The sequence below is a fragment of the Gekko japonicus genome, unplaced genomic scaffold (genome assembly GCF_001447785.1).
Source record: "Gekko japonicus isolate JY-2015 unplaced genomic scaffold, Gekko_japonicus_V1.1 scaffold79, whole genome shotgun sequence".
In the NCBI taxonomy this organism is placed as follows: domain Eukaryota; kingdom Metazoa; phylum Chordata; class Lepidosauria; order Squamata; family Gekkonidae; genus Gekko; species Gekko japonicus.
Window position 1 is genome coordinate 1770534 of NW_015167530.1, and position 22844 is coordinate 1793377.

General features: G+C 45.1%; 1 protein-coding gene across 5 annotated transcripts in view; it reads right to left on the reverse strand.

Annotated features, from left to right (window-relative positions):
- EPB41L1 (erythrocyte membrane protein band 4.1-like 1) overlaps nt 1-22844 on the reverse strand; it is a 203199-nt gene that overhangs the window by 21487 nt on the left and 158868 nt on the right. For 3 of the 5 annotated variants that reach the window (XM_015413409.1, XM_015413406.1, XM_015413407.1), the window contains exons 7-15: nt 21911-21986; nt 19802-20020; nt 19038-19125; nt 15329-15481; nt 14971-15068; nt 12527-12702; nt 10596-10744; nt 9447-9482; nt 6262-6447 (exon numbers count right to left, since the gene is read on the reverse strand). In XM_015413409.1, the coding sequence (XP_015268895.1) occupies nt 6262-6447; nt 9447-9482; nt 10596-10744; nt 12527-12702; nt 14971-15068; nt 15329-15481; nt 19038-19125; nt 19802-20020; nt 21911-21986 (1181 nt within the window). The remainder of the gene's footprint in view (nt 1-6261; nt 6448-9446; nt 9483-10595; nt 10745-12526; nt 12703-14970; nt 15069-15328; nt 15482-19037; nt 19126-19801; nt 20021-21910; nt 21987-22844) is intronic. The other 2 variants (XM_015413408.1, XM_015413410.1) reach the window with 2 other exon arrangements.

Below are 22844 nucleotides of genomic sequence, written 5' to 3' on the forward strand. Positions count from 1 at the left end.
GAGGTTCATAAAATTATGCATGGCGTGGAGAGAGCTGATAGAGACATTTTCCTCCCTCTCCCAAAAGACTAGAACCCAAACGGCATCCTATGAAGCTGATGGGCAGTAGGTTCAGGATAGACAAAAGGAAATGCTAATTTACACAGAGAGTGATTAAAATGTGGAATTCGCTGCCAAAGGATGTAGAGATGGCCACAGGAATAAACAGCTTTAAAAGAGGATTAGATAGATTTATGGAGAATAAGTCTATCAATGGCTACTAGCAATGGCAACTGAAGGGTCCGACCTACCTGAGGGACTGCCTTTCCTCGTACATACCCCCAAGAGCACTACGGTCGGGGACCCAGAACCAGATTAGTAGTTCCGGGCCCCCGAGAGGTAAAGTTCGCTGCTACAAGGGCTAGATCCTTCTCAGTGGCGGCCCCTACCTGGTGGAATGAGCTCCCGGAAGAGATCAGGGCCCTGCGGGACCTTATGCAGTTCCGCAGGGCCTGCAAGACGGAGCTCTTCCACCAGGCCTTTACGTAGGGGCCGCCGCCGCCACCACTATCACCAACGGTGGTGATACTACCTAAGTCGGGAGTGCCCTTGGAACCCAGTGATATGAGATCCATGTGACAATGAGAGCAGCGGACGGGCTCGGACTATTTATTGAAGCCGCCACTACAATGACTTATGACCCTGTCTACGGAAGCACTTGATTGTTGAATGTAATGTGTTTATTAATTTTTATGGTTTTATTGGTTTTTATGTATGGGCTCATTGCCCCTTGTAAGCTGCCCTGAGCCCGCTTGCGGGGAGGGCGGGGTAAAAATGTCTAAAATAAATAAATAAAATAATAAAGGGAACCTTCACATTAACAAGGCACAAATCCTCTAAGTCCCAGAGCCAGGAGGCAACATCAAGGGAAGGCAAACTCTAATGCCCTGCTGTTGGCCATCCAGAGGAACTGGTTGGCCACTATGTGAGACTGGATGCTGGCCTAGATAGACTATTGGTCTGATCCAGCAGGGCTCTTCTAATGTTCTACGGAAAGCTAAACAACAGGGACTGTATCTTGCAAAATGGAAACAAGGTGGATGTTAAAGCTGACAATCTGCTTTTTGATGTCGATATTACAGCCTTCACTTTCTCCAAAGCAGCCAGAGTTTAAATTCCTTCAAAGTTAAAACATCGTGTGCCAGAAAACCAGCTGTGTTTCGTTATATCCACACTGCCCTGTGTAATGGTGTTCTTCAAACAAAAAGCCTCACTTTAAACAAAAAACATCGCTTACACAAGGTGGCAAGAAGGTTTGCCGGGCATGATGCCAGGCATGGCCTGGCAACTGGTGGCAGATAGGGAAGGCAGGAACTTACAGGGGTAGCACGATCATCATCCCCGACATGATGACGCAACTTCTGCTGTGACCCAGAAGCAAAGTCACTGTGTGTGGAGGACACTCCAGCACTTGCCGCCCAAATCTATGAAAATATTGGGGCAAGTGCTAGAGCATCCCCCCACCCCGAGCATGATGATGGCATGTCTGGGCCACAACAGAAGTTGTGTCATTGTGTCAGAGATGACAATTGCCTCCCCAGTTCCCCTGCCAGTTTCCTCCTGCTCCCCAGCTGAGTGGCGGCAAGGGGTGGGATTTCTCCCACCATATACTGAAACCTGCTAGACCCAGGTACAAGCCTAAGAATCTCACAGTGCAATCCTAAGCAGAGTTGCATCCTTCTAGACCCATTGACTTCAAGTAGACTTAGATGGGGATAACACTGTTTAGGACTGCACAGTCACACACCAAGCCCTCAGACTGCAGCCACAAATAGCTTTCCCAGTAAAATTAGGGTGAAGGTTCTTCACCACCTCTGCCAACAGATTACCTTGAGTTTTAATGTATATTTCTAGCCAGATGACCATTGTCTGAGCATCTGAAAAGCAAACTGACCAAAACCGCCATCTCACCAAAGGATGTTGTACTATGCATTTCTAAAGCATCTCTTATCCCAATATTTCTGCCTCTATTTTGTTATGAATAACCGAACCCATTGTCATTGCTCAAGCAATTCCTGCTTAATTCTATGTAGAAGTATCTGCACACACACACACACGAGACTGCTTTCTTAACAAGTACTATAAAGTTTTATTTAAATAAAATGCACTACAGTAACCCCAGATTGTGACATTCATTAGGTAAAAACAATCTGAGAAAAGGGGTTGTTCTGAAAAATATGTAGCCAAGAGGGACAATGAATTTACACTGATTACTGGGGATGTGTGCACCTCCGATGACTGCAGAATCTCATACATTAGTAATACTACCTTCCATCACAATTGGTTTCCCACATGGGTGTCCAAGTCCCAGTAGGACTCAGCCCCTTTCTTCAAAGCAGTTTAAAAGTACCTTTATCAGGGCAGTATTAGAGAGCCTTGGAACACCACTGCTGCCAACACTCTATAGCTGCATTTAATGTTTCTGCATCATGAGTTCCTGGCTTAAATGTAATACAAATTCCTTGTCTGGGACAATTTCCATGCAGGCCCCTAACTTAGAACCCGTTTAGCTAGATTTGCCTGATCTATTCTCATTAAACTGTTCTAACAACTACAAGGGGAAACAAAAAGAGAAGCAGATATAGAAAAGAGAGAGAAATAGAAAAGAGTGGTGGTAACCTCAGGAGAAGAAACAAGGCTTTTCTGTGTAAAAGACTCCATGATTAAGGCAGCTCCATGCTCAGATGACAGATCCTCTGGAGAATCCTCTTCTGACCTCTGTTTCAGCAGGGAAAACCCAAGACCCCAAGGCAAAGAGGCAGAAAGAGAGACAAAGAAAGAGACAGGAAGAGACAGAGAAAGAGACAGGCAGTAAATAAAGTACAGAGAGTATACTCTGCTCCTGAAGATCATGTGCTTTAGCTAGCAACTCTGCTGACACAATCCCGTCCTTCACCTTCTCAGTGCCAGTACAAACCAATGGCCTGATGAACCCCAAATCACATGCTCTGTTCCTCTCGGCTGCAGCAGGGACCCTTATAAAAGGTTTCAAATTGGTCCACGTACACATCTCACTCTCAGCTTTGCAACCCTTTATCCAGCCATGTGTCACGGCTCAAGACGGCCACTCTAGATGTGGCTGCGGCAGCCACAGCTATTTAATCTCAGGTCTGTTCTGATCTTATATAAAGCAGAATGTGGGTGGAAGTCTGTTTTGTTTTTGTGTTTAACCATCAAAAGGGGTGTATAAGGGAGGAAGAGCTGAACCCACACCCACTTCATCTCCTTGTACAGTGTCACTTCTTACACTGATCTTCCATCCTAAGAGCTGGGCAGGGAGAAAACCTCCTGACGCACGGGGGAGGTAAGAGGGTCCAACTTCCCTCATCCATTCAGTCCTTTCAAGTAAAAATCAGACCCCTCTCAACAAAGCAGCTGTCTCCATCATGCCTTGTTTTGGCTTTCAACTTTTGCTTTCCATTTAGTCTTTCCTTGACCCAGGTCTCCAAAGTCCCCCGAGTCTTGTGGCTTATAGAACTGCTAAGGAGATGAACATTACGGGTCCATCATCTCCCACCTCCCTCTTGTTTCTTTCTCTTGTATCGATCTACTCCTCCAATCTAAAATATCTGTACAATACAATTCCATTTCTGTAAAGGTACAAGTGGCTTTCAGTAAATAATTGGATTTTTATAGTTGTGTGGTTTCTGAACAATTAAGATCGTTCTCTTGAGCAACAACCTCTGGAAATATTTCTGGGTGGGGTGGATGGCAGAATCCTACCATTTTCTAGCCCGCTCTCCTTCACTTAGACCAAAAGGCAGGTTTGTTTGTTTTTAGACTGAAAAGACTAACCGACAACATCTTGTTTCTGCTGTATCACAAAGAGAATGAGATATCTCCTGGACAAAGAGCTCAGGCTTCAGTGCAACTGCCAAAATCGTGAGACCAAACTTTAGATGCTGGTTATCTGTATGTCTGGACTTGGATTTTATACTCATGGAATTCTTCACTCCTGAGTACTCCAGTCAGAAACATCGTCCCAGTCATAGCAACACTGTCCAGTTATATTAATGAGATTTTTTTTATATACAGCTTTCTTTTTCTGGGGCACCTTCACTCTTTAAACCTTATGTGAACATGCCTACTGTTAACTGGGGAACAAAACCTGGAGACAGCTCTCTTCCCCATGGAATGTGATGTCACCACTTTGAAGGGAATTTTTTTCTCTTCTATGACTCAGAATGTTCACTTCCTGCAATCTTTGCAAAACCGAGCAACTCTACCACCATATGCAAGAAGCTGCACCTGTTTCCACATTGCAATTGCTCCATACGGGAGCCATAGTGTTAGAAAGCATCTGAATATATGGATCATTGCAGTTGTAGATACATACATAAAATTTTGTTGCATTATCTGTGACCACAGAAATAGCAAGGCACAAAAATAGCTATATATACACACACACAGTAATAAGACAGCATAATATCCATTGCGTATTGTCTCAGTTGCATGGAGTTACGTGATCCATGCAATTAGGAGCTATTTAGGACACAGCAGCTAACCCACTGCACACTCAACAGGTGGAGTAAGTCCAGCCACTCTCCCTCAGTCTCAGTCCCACATTCTGCAACTCAGGAATGATTATACTGGCCTACCATATAGCATAGTTGTTAACAATTACATAATACACTTTGATATAGAAAGTACTATGTACATATTTAGTATGATGCTGATGATCTGAATAGGGGAAGGCCTGTGGCTCAGAGGGAGAGCCTCTGCTTCGCATGTAGAAGGTCTAGGTTCAATCCCTGACATCTTCAGTTAAAAAGGAGGTAGTAGACAAAGTAAAAGGCCTCTACCTGAGACCCTAGAGATCCACTGACAGTCTGAGTAGATAATAGTGACCTTGATGGATTCAGTATAAGGTAGCTTCGTGTCTTCAATGTTTTATGTATCAATTTGCTTCTAAATATTTGATCCTCTGCTCAGATTTGCTGCCATGGAGAAGCGCTGCCTGCTATTTCCCTATGGCAGCTGTGACAGCAGAATCACCCTGAGCTCCTTAGGTGAAAAGCAGGATAACAGTCTGATAGGTAGAAACATATGTAACTAAGTATGGTGTCATAACCTGAATGGTTCAACATGCTTGGGTCAGATTATTAGGTAGAGTGCTGTCCGTGGCTCAGTGTTAGTGCACTTGCTCTCCATTTAGAAGACCCCTGGTTCAACCCTTGGCATCTCCAGCTAAAAAGGATCAGGTAGTCGTTGGTCTGAAAGACCTCAACCCGAGACCCTGCAGAGCTGCTGCCAGAGTAGACAGTACTGACCTTGATGGACCCATGCTCTGAGTCAGTGTAAGGTATTGCCATGTGTTCATGTGCAGTGCTAGGTTTCTTTTGATATGCTTGAAATGACACTATAGTTTCATGAGTATTTTGTGCCTTGCCTAAGAGTTTTGCTGTTGTCTTCTCAAATCCCAAACTTCGCCTCGCTGCTGGGCCTGCTATCATTCATAGAATACAGAAAACAGGCCATGGGTTTTACCATGAAAGTCATATGGTAGACATGTAATTCAACTCACGATGCTTTCCAGGATTAAAAAAGTGAGTGGGGGTAACGTTAGCTGCAGAGTCAAATCTGGCTGGCTTGTGTGACAAAGGTCCCCTTAACACAGTTCTGAGAGTGATAAACAGAGCTAACTCTGGTCCACAAAGCTGACAATTGTAGAAATGCCTTGACTATCTGAGAGAATGTCATAATGCACATTTCCCCCCAGCCCTGCTCATTATATGTAGTCATACTTAGGATCTACACCTATAGAAGTCTTTCAGATCACAGAGTTACTGGTGGAATACCATCCACCTCTGATACTGTTGTGCTTGTATACTGCATTAATGTTATTGGTGCTGTGTAAACAAACAAAAAGACTTGACAACTAAATTACAATACAATGGATACAGCCACAGAGAGCTGGAGAAGAATCCTACTTTTAAGATGTTTCTTGTGTCTTTACCTAGAATTTAGAGAATCTGCTACTTTTAAAAGAACAGTGGATGAAGCCATGTAACAGTGAACAATGTCTTATAGTACAGGTTGGGGAGAAGGATTCAGATACCTGCTCCCCACCCCCAATAAGGCTGTCCCCACTATGCTGCTGAGTAGATGAATAAACAAAGACAAAACACTAACAGCACAATCAAATACTATAAATGGCACAACTTCAGCATCTAGATACACAACAGATAAAAGACATGATATAACTGAACACAGGAAACAAACCTCATTAGTCCTCTCTGGGGTTCCCTTTGGTGTCTCATCCTCGTGTTTGGGTGAGGAAGAGGCAGGTGAGGAAGGCAGTCTCCGGTCCCTGTGCACGAGTTTGCTGTTGGGTTCCTTCAAGGTCCTCTTCAGCTCATTAATGCTGGCCTGATGCTTTAGCAAAACATCTTCCGGTTTGTCTAAAAACTTTTAGAGGGAGAGGGGAAGGTAACTACTGAGGTGAGGATCAGAGGAAGGAACATGAGTGGGACAGTGAGGAGATGGAAGCTTCACTGCGTTTAGAATTTGGGAGCCATATTTCCTGACATGGAATCTCCGCACAAGGGGCAGAATTTGAAGTCTAAGGTGCAACTTAGGATGACAGGAAGTTCTGGAAGACAGACCCTATTTGGGAAATGAATGAATGTAGTAAAATCCTTGTAAATCCATAAACAAAACTCTCCAGGGCCAGAGACTGTTCTTGGGAACTGCAATGACTATTTCTATTCCTTTTCCAGTAAACATTCCAGTAGTCTGCACCAGAAATCCTCTTTGTTGGATGCCCTATGTTAGTTTTTACTGGAAGGCCAGTTGCTTCAGAGCAAACAACTTCAAGGGGTTGGGAGACAGACAGATTTGTTCCCATCCAATGTTTATGGTCTTTAATGGCAATTTCCACTAGGTGTCCTCAGGACATCCGGTCTGCAACTGAAGTGGCCAGAGATAAATCTGAATCAGGAACTGGATATGGGCCATTCCAAAGAGCTAAACAGATATTTAGGTTTGGTTCATACTGTGTAGCTAGATTGAGGAGCACTGAAACAAGGCCATCTCCTTTTCAAAAGTGTTTACTGCAGTAAGTGAAGCTCCACTCTGTTGGGCTTTACAAACTGATTCAAAGAAAGTGATTTTATTGCTTTAATTTTTTTTTTGTTCAATGCTGGATGATGCCTCTTATGCATTTCAAGGTTCCATCCAGGCATCACAAAAAGCAATGGTAAGTCCTAATTCCCCTCGTACTAGAGCAGTGCTTTCCAAATGTCTGAGGTACATTTTTTTTGCAGAAGTACAATTTGGCAGTGTCCTTTCTTATACTGAGAAGTTAAGAACATGCAAGACTAACATTACCCATTCTCAAAGGAGCCACCACTTCTGCCTCTCCATTAGTCACTGTTCTTGGAACTTGTTTCATTTGGAAAAAAGTAAATCCAGAGCAATGCAGAGATGCAACATGCAGAGATGCAACATGGAGCCACTTCAGAGGATGGGTCATTCTTCAGCATCTCTGCGCTCAAAGAGACCGAATAATCCAACAACACCCCTACCCAATGAAGAAATGTGGCAGAAATTATTTGCTTACAGTGGAAGCCAATTGGAAAGAGGCTAGGCCAGAGCAAAGGTTAATGCAGAGGATGCACTGGGCAATCTCCCCCACGGGTAAGTACTCACAGAAAGGTACTCACAGATTTCTCATGACACACTAGCGGTTCTCTTGCATTTTGGGAATTACTGCTCTAGAGGTTGATAATCAAAGAACATGAACAATGTGCATCTGTGAAGCAGTTTGTCCCTTGTCCCATTCATGTCCCAGGGAGGTTATCAATAAGGATAATACAGGGTGGCAAGATGGAACATGCAGAGGTAACAAATGATGAGACAACATGGATGGGAACGATAGCCGGCACTGAAGTTCAGGTCCTTGGAGAATGTGGAGGGAGAATCTCATTACCATGGCCAGGCAACATACAACAGTCTTTCCAGTCATGTAATGAACCACCATTTTAAGCATGTGGCAGCTCCCATTAGCAAAAGCATTTCCTTCTGACTGTAGTCTTCTTCCATGCTCCAAATCTGAAGCCAGATCCAAAGCTGCTAAAATCAGGCAAAAGTCTTCCATGCAATACAGGCAAACGGGGGCTCTAGAGTCCTACAACACCTCTCCCTAGTAGGATTTGTCTTCGGATTCTAGCTGTATTCAGACATCAGGGAATGCAGTGGTTAAATGGAAACTGGGCATAACACAGCTTGTAGCCATTCACCTGTGCTACCCCTTTCCTTTGTGCAGATTCAACCTTTCCTGATCTGGATTGAGCTCCAATTTGCTATGAGGCCTGGTTACAGGTAGTCTGGCGAGTTGCAGCTTGCTTAGTTTTCCAGAACCAAGATTCTAAACCTCAATTTAATCCCAGTCTTTTGGGGGTAAACAATTTGCTAAGATGCTTGCATTTGAAAGTCATTACAAACTGGGATTTGATCAAGCTGGGAAGTTTTCAGTCAAGTACAGGAACGAGCACTGTTCATGATCACAAATGATCAGTCAGAGTTTAATTGCTGTTTTTCTGTGATTTCTGAATGCAGTTTTTCCTCTGCAAATGACAAATTTTATGGCACATCATTAAGGATCTTCATGTTCAAGGCCATGTGTGACACACTGTTAACAGCCATGAATGCACATGAGTGTGCCCTTATTCTTAGCTCACTTAGTAATTGCCTCTACAGTCGCACCAATGTTAACACTCAGAGGCTGCAATCCTAAACACACTTACTAGGGAGTAGATCTCATTAAACTTAGTGGGATTTCGCAGTATATGTGCCTCAGATTGCACTGCAAGAAAAGCCTCAGGAAACTTAACAGAATTGCTTTCTACTGCTTGGAAACTCAGCCAATGCCTAGGTGGGAGTTATACTTCCATTCTGTTTTAAGTTGCACCAGCCTGGGAACAGTCATGTCGATCAATATTCTGTCCTACAACAGAGGAGTGTAAATACTTGTCAGAACTCTTTCGATTTCTTAAAAAGCACCTCCTACCTGAGGACATCAGGGCCGGAAAATGAAGAAATGGAAAATGGAATACCAAGAATACACAGGAAACAGTCAACTGGGGGATTAATGGGTATGATTTCCCAGGAAGCAGGTAGCTCAAGTGATCTGGCCTCTGCTTGCTAGGAGGGCTTCTTGCTCATACATACAAGGAGAAAGGGAATTCCTTAGTTAGTGGGATAAAAGATGCTTCCAAAAAAGAACTCTTGCACATAAGCATCCAATTGGTTTAAAAGATGGCAAGAGAGGAATATTCCTATTCCATGTTAAGTGCATCTTGTATTCCAGTAAACAAGGGCACATATAATGTTTGCATTTTAAAAAAAAAGAAGATGAACACTATGATGCACTGGTGAAGAGTTAAGACATTCCAGAGAGAGAATACCTCCTGCTTGTGCCTTGGGGTGGTTTCTTGCTCCGGCTGGTAGCGAAAAGAGGGGGGGGGAGTAACTGGCAGGGTCAGTCAAGGGAACTCATAATATGCATTACACTTCAAATTTTAACTCAAAATGTCATTTGTGATGCTGCACGTCACAGTTTTCCTTTCAGTAACAGATACCAGAACTGACTACAGCGCCCCCTTTTTAGATCTTTCATTATGAACTAGGGACCCAACGATGCTGCACTCTGCAAATTCCACCCCCTAATTCAGCTTTTGTTGGGGAAATGGAAGACTGTGGGCAGGATGGGATGCCCTGACCAGGATGGCCCCGGCTAGCCCCATCTGGTCAGATCTTGGAAACTAAGCAGGGTCAGCCCAAGGGTCCCGGGTCAGTACCTGGAGGCAGGCAATGGCAGACCACCTCTCTTTGTCTGTGGCCTTGAAAACCCTACAGAGTCACCATAAGTCAGCTGCGACTTGACAGCACTTTCCACCATCAGGAGCTGGCTGCTGTTGTAAGGAAATATGTAGGCAGACATCTGTGTTTCTGGGGTACAATCTATGAGAAAGCATTAGTTCCATATAAGGTGGTGTGGGGGGGGGGATCTGAACACCCACTGGACAGGCAGGGGGCTTTGCACAACAGCGATAATACCGCCCTGCAACAGAGGGACCTTTTTTGGCACCAGGAGCCAGCATCAGAGAGTAAAGGCATAACCCTTCCCAAAAGGTCACTGGGGCTCTGTTTCATAACAAGCAGGCTCTCTAAAGTGATGCTGCCATCCCTGTAGCTGGGGCACAGCACTTTTGTTCAGTCTTCTGGGGGCTGAAGAGAAAACAAGAACGGCTCAGTTTAAGTGGCCAGAATTGGATCTCCATCTCTGACTACACCTCTGGATTCCATGACTGTCACAGAGCCTTAATATTCCACAAGGGTCGACACTGAAAAGCTCCTTCAGTTACTGAGGATTAAGAACTGTCCCCTCCTGGAAAGCAGACCTCTGAGATGGGGTGGGCTAGGAACCAGTAACTAAATCATTGTTGCTTTCTGCAGTATTTTAGGCACCTCCTACCAGAAAGCTCTGATGCTGGGTGACAGGTGCAAATTATGAGAAAAGTAGATTTCCAAAGACCATGATGCAGATTTTGTACCTTTAGTTCCTTGATTTTTGTGGGGGTGGTCAACTCATCATCCTCAGCCTCGGAAAGCGTCCTTCTGCCATACTTGCTGTCTTCTTCTCTCTTCTCTGACTCTGCTCCTCCATCGTGATTCTCGCTGACTGAAGCTGGGCGGGAGAACTCTGCACAGGAGAGAGACAAACAGACAAAGGTGCCCTATTTGTCCCACTGAGTTCAGTCAAGAAGTATGCCTTACAGGATACCTGTACATGGTTCTAATACATGATCCAGTATAGTCCCCAGAGTAGGAAAATAAGGGAAGAACCCACCTTTTCCCTTGAGAAATCCCTCTAACACATCCCCAAGCCCTGGGACACCCGACAATGTGCCCTCTGAGTTTCAATTTTTATTTTGGTCTTTGTTTTTCATTCCCAGGATTCCTTGGTACTTAAGTCATTTAGAAACCTAGAATGTTTACTCTTGCATTGCGCCTGACTATGTGGCCAAGTACCTGTGTAATAGCTGCCCTACAATTATATGGCAATCTGATCATTTCTGAAAAGCCCTACAATATCAAGGTAGTATTCCTCTATTCAGGAGGACTTTTTATAGAGGATGCTGGGGAGGAGAGCCATATCCCCCACGTTTCAGATCATAAATTTGAAACGTTCCTCAGGAGCACTTCTATCTCTTGTCAGCCGACTGGTTCTATACAATGTGGCCTTTGTTACACAATAAAGACTAAAAAGGGCCTATGGACTAGGCATGCACTGCAAAGGAACACTTCAAAAAGAACAGGTGACGATATTATGAGGGGAAAATGCTCTTAAAATAAACTGCCCCCAAACGCTCTGATTTTATTTTAAGCAATCTAATCAAGCAAGGGCCTTTAAACTTGCTGACAATATTTCTACCTTCCCAAAATCCAAACTGTTCAGCCCTGCAGGAAAAGAAATCTTTCTAGCAACAAAGCAAAAAGACCCAAAAAGCCACATGAGACACCTAAACCAAGCTAAAGTCCAGGACGGGAGCTCATCAAAATGATATCAGAATGGATGGGAGATAATCTGTTCACTTTGGAGCATTTTCATCTGTATTGTATTTTAACAAATGGTTGTTGGGACACAAAACTCACCAGGTGCCAAAGAATCATGCCCATGAATGAAATGCTATGGGTTCTTTACCTAGGAGATGTCCAATAAGTATGTATAGATACTGCTGACATTTTGGTTCCTCACTATTATCCTTTAATAGTCTCAGGTCATTCAGTGATTTGAATAATTATGCAAAGAACTGGGATCTCTGATGAATTCATTTATGGGGCCAGGGAATTAGCTAGTAATATCACCTGCCTACCACACCAGATAACCAGAAGGTAGCACAAGAGGAAGGGCCTGTGTCAAAAGACCACTTCTTTGCAAGTTATATCCTGACACAGCTGCAAGAGTGATGAGTCTGTGTGGGCAGGTAGGGTCAAGGCTAAGGGTCCTCTTTAACAAACTCAACCCCCATCAGTATTGCCTCCATCTTTTTTGCCCTTGGAACAACATGACATTCTGCATAAGTTTTTCATCTTAGTGGGTGCAGATTTTCAAACCATTTGAAACGAATTTACCTTTAAAGCAGTGTTTCCCCCCTTCCTTTTGCTATGGATCTTGACTTCCAATATGGAAGCCAGGCAGAATATTAATGTAATCTTTTTAATCTTTGCTGTCCCCTCCTATTACATTGGCCTATCATGGGTACCCTGGCAAATCTGCCCATAAGGATGCTTTGAGCAAACAGAAGGTCCAGCTAGACTTTATTGAGAAACAATGCTCTACAGCCTAACAGCATGAAATAAAGTTGCCATGCTAGACCGCAGCCACCCATCCCCTCTGCATATGGCCCCATCCTTTCAGCAAAAGCCTCCCCATACCCACCAGTGAACCAATCTCCCTCCCCCTCCCCAATTTGGGGCGTACCTCCATCGAGGCTGCGAGACATGGTGTACCGTTTGCTGGAGGAGCGCTCAAAGTATGGGGCGGGACGATCGATCAGGGCGCTGGCCTGGCGCGTTTGTGCCTGTGTTCGCCCACTATAGCGGAACTTGGAGCCCATTACGAGGAAGCCTTTTGGAGGAGGCTCCGGGGACACCAGCCTGCAAAGGGGAGAAGGAAGGCACTACCACGGATCAGCGTGTCATTCAGCAATGGGGTGCAGCACTGGTAAGTCAAAGTAACAATAATAATTTATAGCACATTCTGTAATCAAGAGATTCACATACATTATCTTGCTGTAATCCTTACAACAGTCTTGTGAGGTACATCAGTGCCATTATTCCCATATTGCAGATGAAGACTGAAGTTAAGAGAGGGTGGCTTGCCTAAAGCTAATGGCCCTGTAGCACAGACAAGATTCAGAGAGAGTGTCACATCCATTCACACTTGACTTTTGTCATTGTCTAAGCAAACAAAGTTTCTAAATGCATCCAGGGATGTGCTGCCAACTGCTTTTAAGTGGTTACAGTGGTTATCATGGGAAACCTACAGGGTGAAGGGCCTGAGAATGTGTCTTGATGAACTGATGAATTAAACATTAGTCTGTTGAAATAGAAAATGTTTCAGATGGAGACAGAAACCTGTGAAGTGTGGGGCCTGCAGAATACAGAAAATAGATGTCTCAAAGAACTCTAAAGCATTTGCAAATGTCACCTCTATAGATCAAAGGAGGTTTAGGGAGAATAGCTTGGAGAAAAAACCAACAGTGTCTTGTAGATCCGCACCCAGTTCCGGGTGCCATGCATGCGAAAATAAATTCTATTAATTTCCATAATGTATGCAGAGTTGCACATAGTAGCTTTTGCCAGTAAGCAACTATGCAGAGACCTTGAGTTCACTGTTAGTCAGCGGAAGTCACAGTTGGCCTCTTATATTTTACTAGGTGCTGGTTATGTGATTATCTCTCAGCTTCACTGCCATGAGTAGAAGAAATGGTTTTCCCCTTTAAAAATGCACTCTGAGATTCTCAAGATGCTAAGGTCTGTACCAGATACCAAATCCAGTGCTTGCATGACATTTGTTGCAGATGACCACCATAGAACCGTGACCATAGTATATGGTTTATGAGAAGCCATTAATGACTGGCAGGTTTCTTATGTGTTTACAGACATCTTTCCCTCCTACAAAAAAAATCGGTCAGAGAGTGCAAAGGCAGGTCTACACACATGCCACACTTATATGATCTGTACATATCAGTTGCTGGGTGTGATCAGTTCATGGATGGGAGAACTGTGGGGAACCAATGTTATCAGGCTGCAGTGCATCTACTTTTAAAGAAGCCCACTCTTGACCCAGGAGAGCTCAATTATTATCAGCCAGCTTGAAATGTTCCATTCTTGAACTAGATGATTGAATGTGTGGTGGCTGGTCAATCCCAAGCTTTCCTGAATGAGGCAAATTGTTTAGTCCCCTTCCTGTCTGGGGTTAGACCTGATTATTAATAAAAACAGGGCTCTAGTTGGGGGGGAGCTCTCAGGTACGGAGCTCCGGAAGAGAACCTCTAGGGGGCGGGGCGGTCACGTGGTGAAGCCCCGCCCCCTTCTTTACCCCGCCCTCTGCTTCGATCATCATTCCGTTTGGGAATGAGGATGAAGCAGGAGGGTAAGTAGCCGGGCCTTCTGACACACTTCCGGTGATGTCAGGGGGTGTGGCCTTCTGTCACTTCCGGTGATGTCAGGGGGCGTGGCATATGCAAATAAGTTATGCTAATGAGTTATGCTAATGAGCTCCGGCAGCTCTTTTTCTACAACAAGACCCCTGAATAAAAATATATATAATAAAAAAGACCTGATTATTGGACTGAAACAGCCTTGATTGCCCTGGTGAATGACTTATGCTGGGAGATGGACAGAGGGTGTTTGACTCCCCTGATTCTCCTGGACATCTCAGTAGCTTTTGATATCAATCAAAATATCCTTCTGGACCACCTATCTGGACTGGGAGGCACCATTCTGCAGTGGTTCTGGTCCTACCTGGAGGGTAGGTTTCAGAAGGTGGTGCTAGGGGACTGCTGCTCAGCCCCTTGGCCTTTGGTTTATGGGGTTCCACAAAGTTCTGTCTTGTCCATTATGCTGTTTCACATCTACATGAAATAGCTGGGTTTGTATGTGTTTTAACTGTTTTTTGTGTATTTAGCTGTTTTAAACTCTTTTTAAAAATTGTTTTAAGAATGTATGTTTAGGAGGGAGTTGATTTTCATGGTTTTATAATGTAATTTTATCGTGTAGGTTTTTAATTGTTAGCTACCTTGGTGGCCCTTGTAAGGACAGAAAGGCAGGGTATAAATTTTATAAAGAAAAATAAACTCTAGAGTGAAATAAATGCTGGGTGAAAACGCTGAAATAAATAAATAATTCCCCCCATCTCACCTGAAGAACGTGTGGTGCTCAATGCAAACTTTCCAAAGTCTCTTGGCTGAACGATGGTTCGGCAGCTTGAACCCAATGGTACTTTCAAACTGCTCATACTGAAAATACAAAAAACAACGATCTGGTATTCTGCCCAAGATTCAAGTAATTCTCTATCAGACTGTGCCATCAGATGCACCGGAAATATCACCCCTCTTCCAAGTTCTGGCATATTCCAGAGGACCCGTCAAATACACATAACCCAAATGAGAAAATTGACTTTTTCAGACAATCAGATTCTCCTCAGGAACTGATTCCTTCTTCACTGCCCAGTAAAGTACCTGCTAATGAATGCAATTTTTTTTACCCAGTTACCTACCTCACCAGGTCGAATTTTGATGTAGAAGTTACTCCTCTTGTATGAAATCTTGAGGATCTTGGGCCAGGCAAAACGGTTTATCCTCAGCCGGTCTCTATAGATGAGCAGGCCATTTGCACAAACACCCAGCATTATGTCAATGCCTTCTGAATCCTGACAGGAGACATGGCAGAAAATTAAAGAGACAGAGAGTAGCATTAGTGCACAGAAATACTGCCAGTGCAAAGACAGAAGGATATTCCTGGTCAATGCAAAGGAATTTTCAAGCTTAAAATAGCAAGGCAGGAAAGCTGGGAGGCATGGAAATAGACCACTGCCTGCCTCTAACTTCAAACATCAGACTCACATTTCCAGACTAAATTTATTTAGAAAATGTATATGCCGCCTCTCTAGATCCTTCACCCTGGATCTGGAGCAAGATCAACTAATCCAGAACAACAGTTTCCCCTGGTGAGCCATGTTGCCTGTTATGGCTGTAGGAAAAGGAGGCCTACCAGAATTTCTTTTTAAAACTAGTATATTCCCACTTCAGGCCTGAAAAATGGTGTCTACAATGGGTAATGATTGCGGAATCTCCTTATGCTTGCAATGACCGGAAAGGCAATGTATTAGGAACGGAGGTGGTCTTAGTGATTCTGGGGCACTGGGCAAAAAAGAATGGGCCCCTGAAATCACTGCTCCAACCACTGGACCCACGTAAGGAGCGGCCCGCATGCTGTGCCAGGTGGGCAGGAGCCTCCACTGCCACTCAAAACCAGCTGCCTGAGCCCCAGACAGGGCAGGTGCAAGCAGCGACCGGAGCTTGCTGTTCTTTTTTCCCCTTGGGGGGCCCAGGGCAGCTGCCCCTGTTGCCCACTGGTGAAGACTGTCCCTGATTCAGGAGGAATGCTTTAATTATGGAGAACCTTACTTTAGGGTACACGGCTAAGTCATCTGACACACTGCGAAAGGCAACAGATGTGTGTGTAAAGGTTTCATAGCGATGCAGCAGGAGGTGGCTTGTTGATGAGTGACTAAGCACCACAGCATGACTTGGGACTGGGGTATCTGAAGGGCCATCTTCTCTTAAATGTTCCTGTCCAGGAATTAAGATCACGGGGAGAGGCCCTCCTGGCTGTCCCGCCAATCAAAGAAGCTAATCTGGTGGGCACTTGAAAGAAGTCAGCCCCCACAGTTGTAGGTCATGAGCTGGAGTACTGCTGTACTTGTAGGGCCCAAATCTGCAGCCTAAAGCTTCTCATCCTTTAGAGGTTTCTCTGTCGTGGCCAACAAAAATGGCGAGAGAATGCAGATGAGATTTTAGGTTGAGGAGGCTCTTGCTTTTAATGACTTACCTACAGCACACCTAAGTGTGGTTACCTCCTCTATAATGTAATACTGCTAAAATGGTTCAAGACTGATAGGGTACGTTCAGACGGGGGCTTTACACCGGTTAGTTAATTATGGAGAACCTTACTTTAGGGTAGACGGCTAAGTTATCTGACACACCGCGAAAGGCAACAGCTGCGTGTCTAAAGGTTTCATAGCGATGCAGCAGGTGGCGGCTTGTTGATGAGTGACAGCAGTGACTAAGCACCACAGCATGACTTGGGACTGGGGTATCTGAAGGACCATCTTCTCTTAAATGTTCCTGTCCAGGAACTAAGATCACGGGGAGAGGCCCTCCTGGCTGTCCCGCCAATCAAAGAAGCTAATCTGGTGGGCACTTGAAAGAAGTAAGCCCCCATAGTTGTAGGTCATGAGCTGGAGTACTGCTGTACTTGTAGGGCCCAAATCTGCAGCCTAAAGCTTCTCATCCTTTAGAGGTTTCTCTGTCGTGGTCAACAAAAAATGGCGAGAGAATGCAGATGAGATTTTAGGTTGAGGAGGCTCTTGCTTTTAATGACTTACCTACAGCACACCTAAGTGTGGTTACCTCCTCTATAATGTAATACTGCTAAAATGGTTCAAGACTGATAGGGTACGTTCAGACGGGGGCTTTACACCGGTTAGGGTGCCGGTTCCAATCGTTGTACTTACCGGCGTTCAGACGGGGCACATCTGCCTCCTCTCCCTAACCGGTGTAAAGCCCTTTACACCGTTGCACTCTGCTACCAGGTCCCCAAGTGGTGGTATACAGAGTGCAACGGTGGTAAACGGTGCAACCCCGCGTCTGATCGCTCTCCACCGGTGCCTAGGCATTTCCGTCGGAAGCCTGAGGCTTCCGGCATTCCCCCGCCATTTTATTTTAACTCTATGTGATATGAGCTCGGGCGAAGCTTCGCCCTGAGCGTCTGTTAAAATAAACACAAAAAAACTTACTTTACCTTCCCGGAGGAGTCCGGGACTTAAGGGAGGCCAGGTTGGGATTTAAACTTTAAAGGTAAGTCCTTACCTTTAAAGTTTAAATGTAATGGGGGGGGGGGGTTTGAGCATGCGCAGGGTATGAGCATGCTCAAACTGCTTTTAAAAAAAAAAGCCTACGCCCGCAGCGTGTGAGCGGGCGTCCAACGGAGGCATTCGCAAGATGGAGGGTGAGTCTGATCGCGTTTCTGCCGGCATAACCTGCACCGGTTCCAACCGGTGCAGTTTATGCCGGCAGAAAGGCCGCGTCTGAACGCACCCATAGGCCAATTATTATGGTTGCTGTCAGGTAACGCATGGATATGGAAGGGGATGGAAGAAAGCTGTGAAGAAATAGAAAGAGAACAGAGGAAGAGATCTGTGTAGGGATGCCCACTATGGGGATTTTAACCAAGAATTCCGTGAGAACATTCTGAAAACATCTGTTGCAAAAAAAAACTGTGAAGAAAACTGCTTTTCTGGAATAAGGTTTCCAGCTTTCACATGCTACAGAAAAGGCCTCATGGTTTAGCTGCAGACAGCCAGAAAGCTCATAAACACTCAATTCCTAAACATTTACCAGAGTGCATGCAATGTGCCTAATGTTGTAATGCTTGATATTATGATGGCCAAGTGATATAGCAGGATGTTCTCATTCTCCTATGAGCCTTAGAAAAAATTCACACATCCAAACTGGTATATGCAGTGCACTTGTGCAGAGTTCGATCTGGAGGAAAACTGGTCACACGACCAAACAGACAATACTTGCAACCACCTCTTCATACACTACATGCTCTGACTGTACACCTAAGACGCATAAAATGGGACACAGAGTGTGAAGCCTGAAAACAAGGGTACGGAAACTTTTCTTTTAAAGGTACGCTGGTCAGGGAGATTCTGACTGGCTGAGGCACCTCTTGAGTATTAACTCTGTGACTAACCTGGGGTTTTGGCCACGTAATGTGTGAAAGAGCCTGCCACAACACAGAGAAATACCCTGGAGATGCACATTAGCTGAGTTGTATGTAGTATTCATGTGGAAGCAATCATGGCAGGGTAGGACCATTTGTCAAACTTCGTACACATCTATGCAACCCACATTCCCAACATACCAATAAAGACAAGCAATTCTTTTCTTAGTTTCCAGATGTAAACAGATTAGGACAGCAGCCCCATTTTAAAACATGATGTGATTTTTTTTAGTTGAGTCTGCTGTATGGGACCTAAGAATTTTATTTATATTTTTAAGAAAGAAGCACAGCAGACAGTACAGAGGTTAAGGCAGGTTTATAGAGAAAAAGAAGAGCTGCTCAAAGAAGACCCCAGAAGCAAGAGCTTCCTCCCAGCTGGGTGCTTCCAGCCCTCTGAATCCTCAGGTAAGGGATACCTTGGCATGATGCAAGTCAACTCCATACATAGAAAGCTTCTTAGCATTTTCCAGGAAGTGAATTTCTGCCTCCCCAGGTGTCATGCCCCTTTGAAAGAAAAGAAAGAAATGGCAGGCACGGAAACATTAAGATCCAAAAGACAGGCAAGAGGCTGGTGTATCTCTGACAGGGCTTTTAGAGGACACAGAGATTTATTTATTTATGAAAGAATTAAATGAAATTTTATTTAGTTGTTCGATTGATACCCTGGCCTTCGAGCATAGAGCCCTCTCAAGACATCTCAGCAAAACAACAACAGCAAAACAAAACCACAAACATGCAAAAAATATGTAAAAATAAAACCAAAGTAAAAACAATAAAAATCACCTACAAGGACTAGAATCATAGATCTGGAAGGGGGTCATAGAGGTCATCTAGTGCAACCCTCTGTTCAATGCAAGACCCTCTGTTCAATGCAAGATAAATCATCCCTAACAAGTGGTTGTCCAGCCGCTGCCTGAAGAGAGACAGTGAGGGGGAGTTCTTCAACTTTATAGGCAGCCAATTCCACTGCAGAACTACTCCTACTGTAATTTTTTTTGCCTCATATTCAGCCGTTAGCAGCAATAGGACTAACATAATCATAAAGAACAGCATCAAAAGGAGACAAAAAGATACTGTATGAACGTTGCACAACGCCATTTGCTCCCAAACACCATGAGAGGGCAGCCTGCCCATGTCTCAACTGTTTATGGTTCTGATTGCAGGACAAAAACCCACTCACCGGTAAGTTTTATGCAGCTCCATAATGCGCTCTTCCAGTTCCCTGGTCTGGTTTGGGGCAAAACGAAGCTCACTGATATAGTTGGCCACATGCTCCTCCACATCATAGTCGCCCAGTTCAGCTTGTACTGCATAGGAGCCTAGCAGAGCGTGTGTGACAAAGGAGCATGGCAGACGCCCACTGATAATGTCTGCTCGGAGCTGCAGGCACAGGTAGTATCTAGAGAGGGGAGAATGTCAAGCAGTGAGAACAGCCACAAGGAAAGTGATCAGGAGCATAGGGCTGCAAACATTTCCCACCCCTGGCGGCAGGCCTGCACAACTGGTGCCTTATCAAGCAAAATGCAGCCCATCAGCTACTTCCAACGACCCTCTAGAGACTCAAAGAAATTCTTAGGTTTGTAACCATCTGGGGTTGCAACAACAGGTTAATGAGGGGAAGTTCTCAAGCACCTTGCAGAGAATAATGCAGTGCATAATAGCTTGGCACCAGCCTGCAGGCTTATCCTACAGGCTTAAGCCCTGGGGATTGCCATGGATGCCTGAAGGGAAACATCCCAAGAAAATCCCAGATACATTCAGAAATTTCAGGTGGATCTGAAACAGCAGAGAGGCAGAAGCAGATTGCTCCCACCTCTCAGCTGTTTGTCAGGCAGGTTTATGCAGTCCCTTTAAACTTAAAAGGGACTGCAGAAGTCAGCCTGAGGATCAACCAAGGTGGCAGGGAGCTGAGGGCTCCCCGTTGCCTTTCCTGTTGCTGGTTTCTCTTGCAGCCTGTTTTAAACTGGGCTACAAGAGAAGCCAGCCAGAGATCAGCTGGATAAGTGGGGAGTTGAGAGCTTCCCATTGGTGCAGCTCTGCGCTGCCTTCTCCTGCCACTCAGTGATCAGACCCAACATTTGCCTTACCTTCAATACCACATGAGAAAGCAATTGTATTCAGGGGTCATTTCGAGCAGGAACGGCATTCCGGGAGTAACAAGTAAACCCCCCCCCCCTCCTTTCCCTTCGCCTCACCTCCAAGCGGGGTGAAGGGAAGGAAAGAGTGGAGAGAGAAAGGGAATCCAGGGCTTCTTCTGCCTGACAGAGGGGCCAGCGTGCCAGCCCTGCCCCATGAAGTGTTGTGTAGTGGTTAGTGTTCCAGACAAGGATTTGGGAGACCCAGGTTTGAATCTGAGTTGGGAAATACCTGGAGATTTTTGGGGTGGAGCCTGAGCGGAGGGTGTTGCCTTCTGACACACTTCCAGTGATGTCAGGGGGTGTGGCATATGCAAATAAGTTATGCTAATAGGCTCCTGCACTTCTTTTTCTACGAAATGACCCCTGACTGTATTTATTACTAAATCTAATAATACTGTATTTATTAATACTGTAGTGTAATACTGCATGTATTAACAGTATTATGCTGCTTTTATTTCATTGCTTTATAATTTTGTAAACCAGTTTTTGTCTGCACTGTTTGTAGTATGTGTTGCACTGTTTTTATTGCACTGCTATAGTTTATACTGTTTTATTGTGTCGTCTTCTAATTTTGTAATCCGCCTTGAGTCGCAATGAGAGAGGCAGATATAAATGAAGTAAAATAAATAAAGTGGCTGGAACTAATTCTTTGCCACTGAAAGAAATTCTTTGCCACTGTTGCATTCTTCCAGTGGCAGCAGTGGAATACTCAAGCTGTTTTGTTGATTTTGAGGTGAGAGGCATGTTCTAAGGCCCAAATTAGATGTTACATCTGGCAGGAGTTGGGTCAGCTTTCCCTCCCACACATGAAACAGCCTCCGAGCAGCCGATATGCCCTGCTGTGGGTCTCCACGCACCACCACCCCAGCCATTTCAGCTCAGGAAAATGGCATGGGAGAGAAGGCTCAGAAGGTCTCCTTTTCCTGACCATGATCCTGAGCTGATGCTGGCCCCCAGTGTGCTCAGAAACTTCGGATCCCTGACATCTTGTTTTGCTGTGCCAGATGTAATGTGCAGCCTGGGCCTAAGACTGGTCTCTAGCTGCTAACACTTCTCTTGGCCACCAGAAGATGACAAGTCTGTTGCCAAGGCAAGTGGCAGTAGTGGGAGACGGCCTCTACACCTCCCCTCATGAAACCATCTTTACTCACCTTGTGATGTCCTCTGTGAGCTGGGCAGGGTCAGGAGGGTAAAACTTGACAGTGAAAGCAAAGTTCCAGGGACCACCTTGGAAAGAAAAAAAGAGGGGAGGGAGGGAGGAGGGGAGAATAATGTGAGAAACAGACATACCCAGCTGAGGCCATCCTTCTTTTGCTTCTCCCAAGCACACCCACAGCATCTCCAACTGGTGTTTCTATGGTTTAGGCTGCCTCCCATACCCTCCCCTCAAGTCTCTAAGGAAGCTATAAATGTATCCAGAGAAGACAAACCCTTCAAAGACAGCAGGGATCCTGACTTGACTGGATGTTTGTGGCTGAGGCAATAGGCAGGGTGCATTTGCCATTTCAGGCCTTATGACACAGTGGAACAGCCTTCACCGCACAGACAGACCGTGACTTTGCTGTTGCCATGGAAACAGTCTCATGTTTCCCAGGGGGTCTGTCATCAGGGAAAGACCTCCCGCAGCATCTGTGTGAAGCACTGCACAGAAAACCCACCCACATTTGGCTATTCTGTACACCCGTTCCCAAAGAGGAACCTCTTTCCTCCTAGCAGTGAAGGGTGGGGAAGCTAATAGTACTACCAGAGGATCCAGGTCCAATCACCACACTTTTCTGCCTGCTGACATCACAGCAGAAGGCACCATTCACTCTGCCTTATATATCCGTACAAACAGAGACTCCCCTGAGTTAAGTCAGCCTAAGCTATTTGCTCTGCGGGTGTCTTTACCCAACACACCAGCTCTCTGTTCATGACATCCTTTTGTCGGGATTGTGCAGGCTGATCTGTAGAGGATTTGGAGATGGAGGGGTCCGATCAGGGATTTCAGGCTATGTGTCTGCATCCAGCTGAGGCATATAGCAGACATACCTACTCCATGGCTGTGGGGGTTAACAGAAGGGGGCAGTGCTGAGTATAAGCATG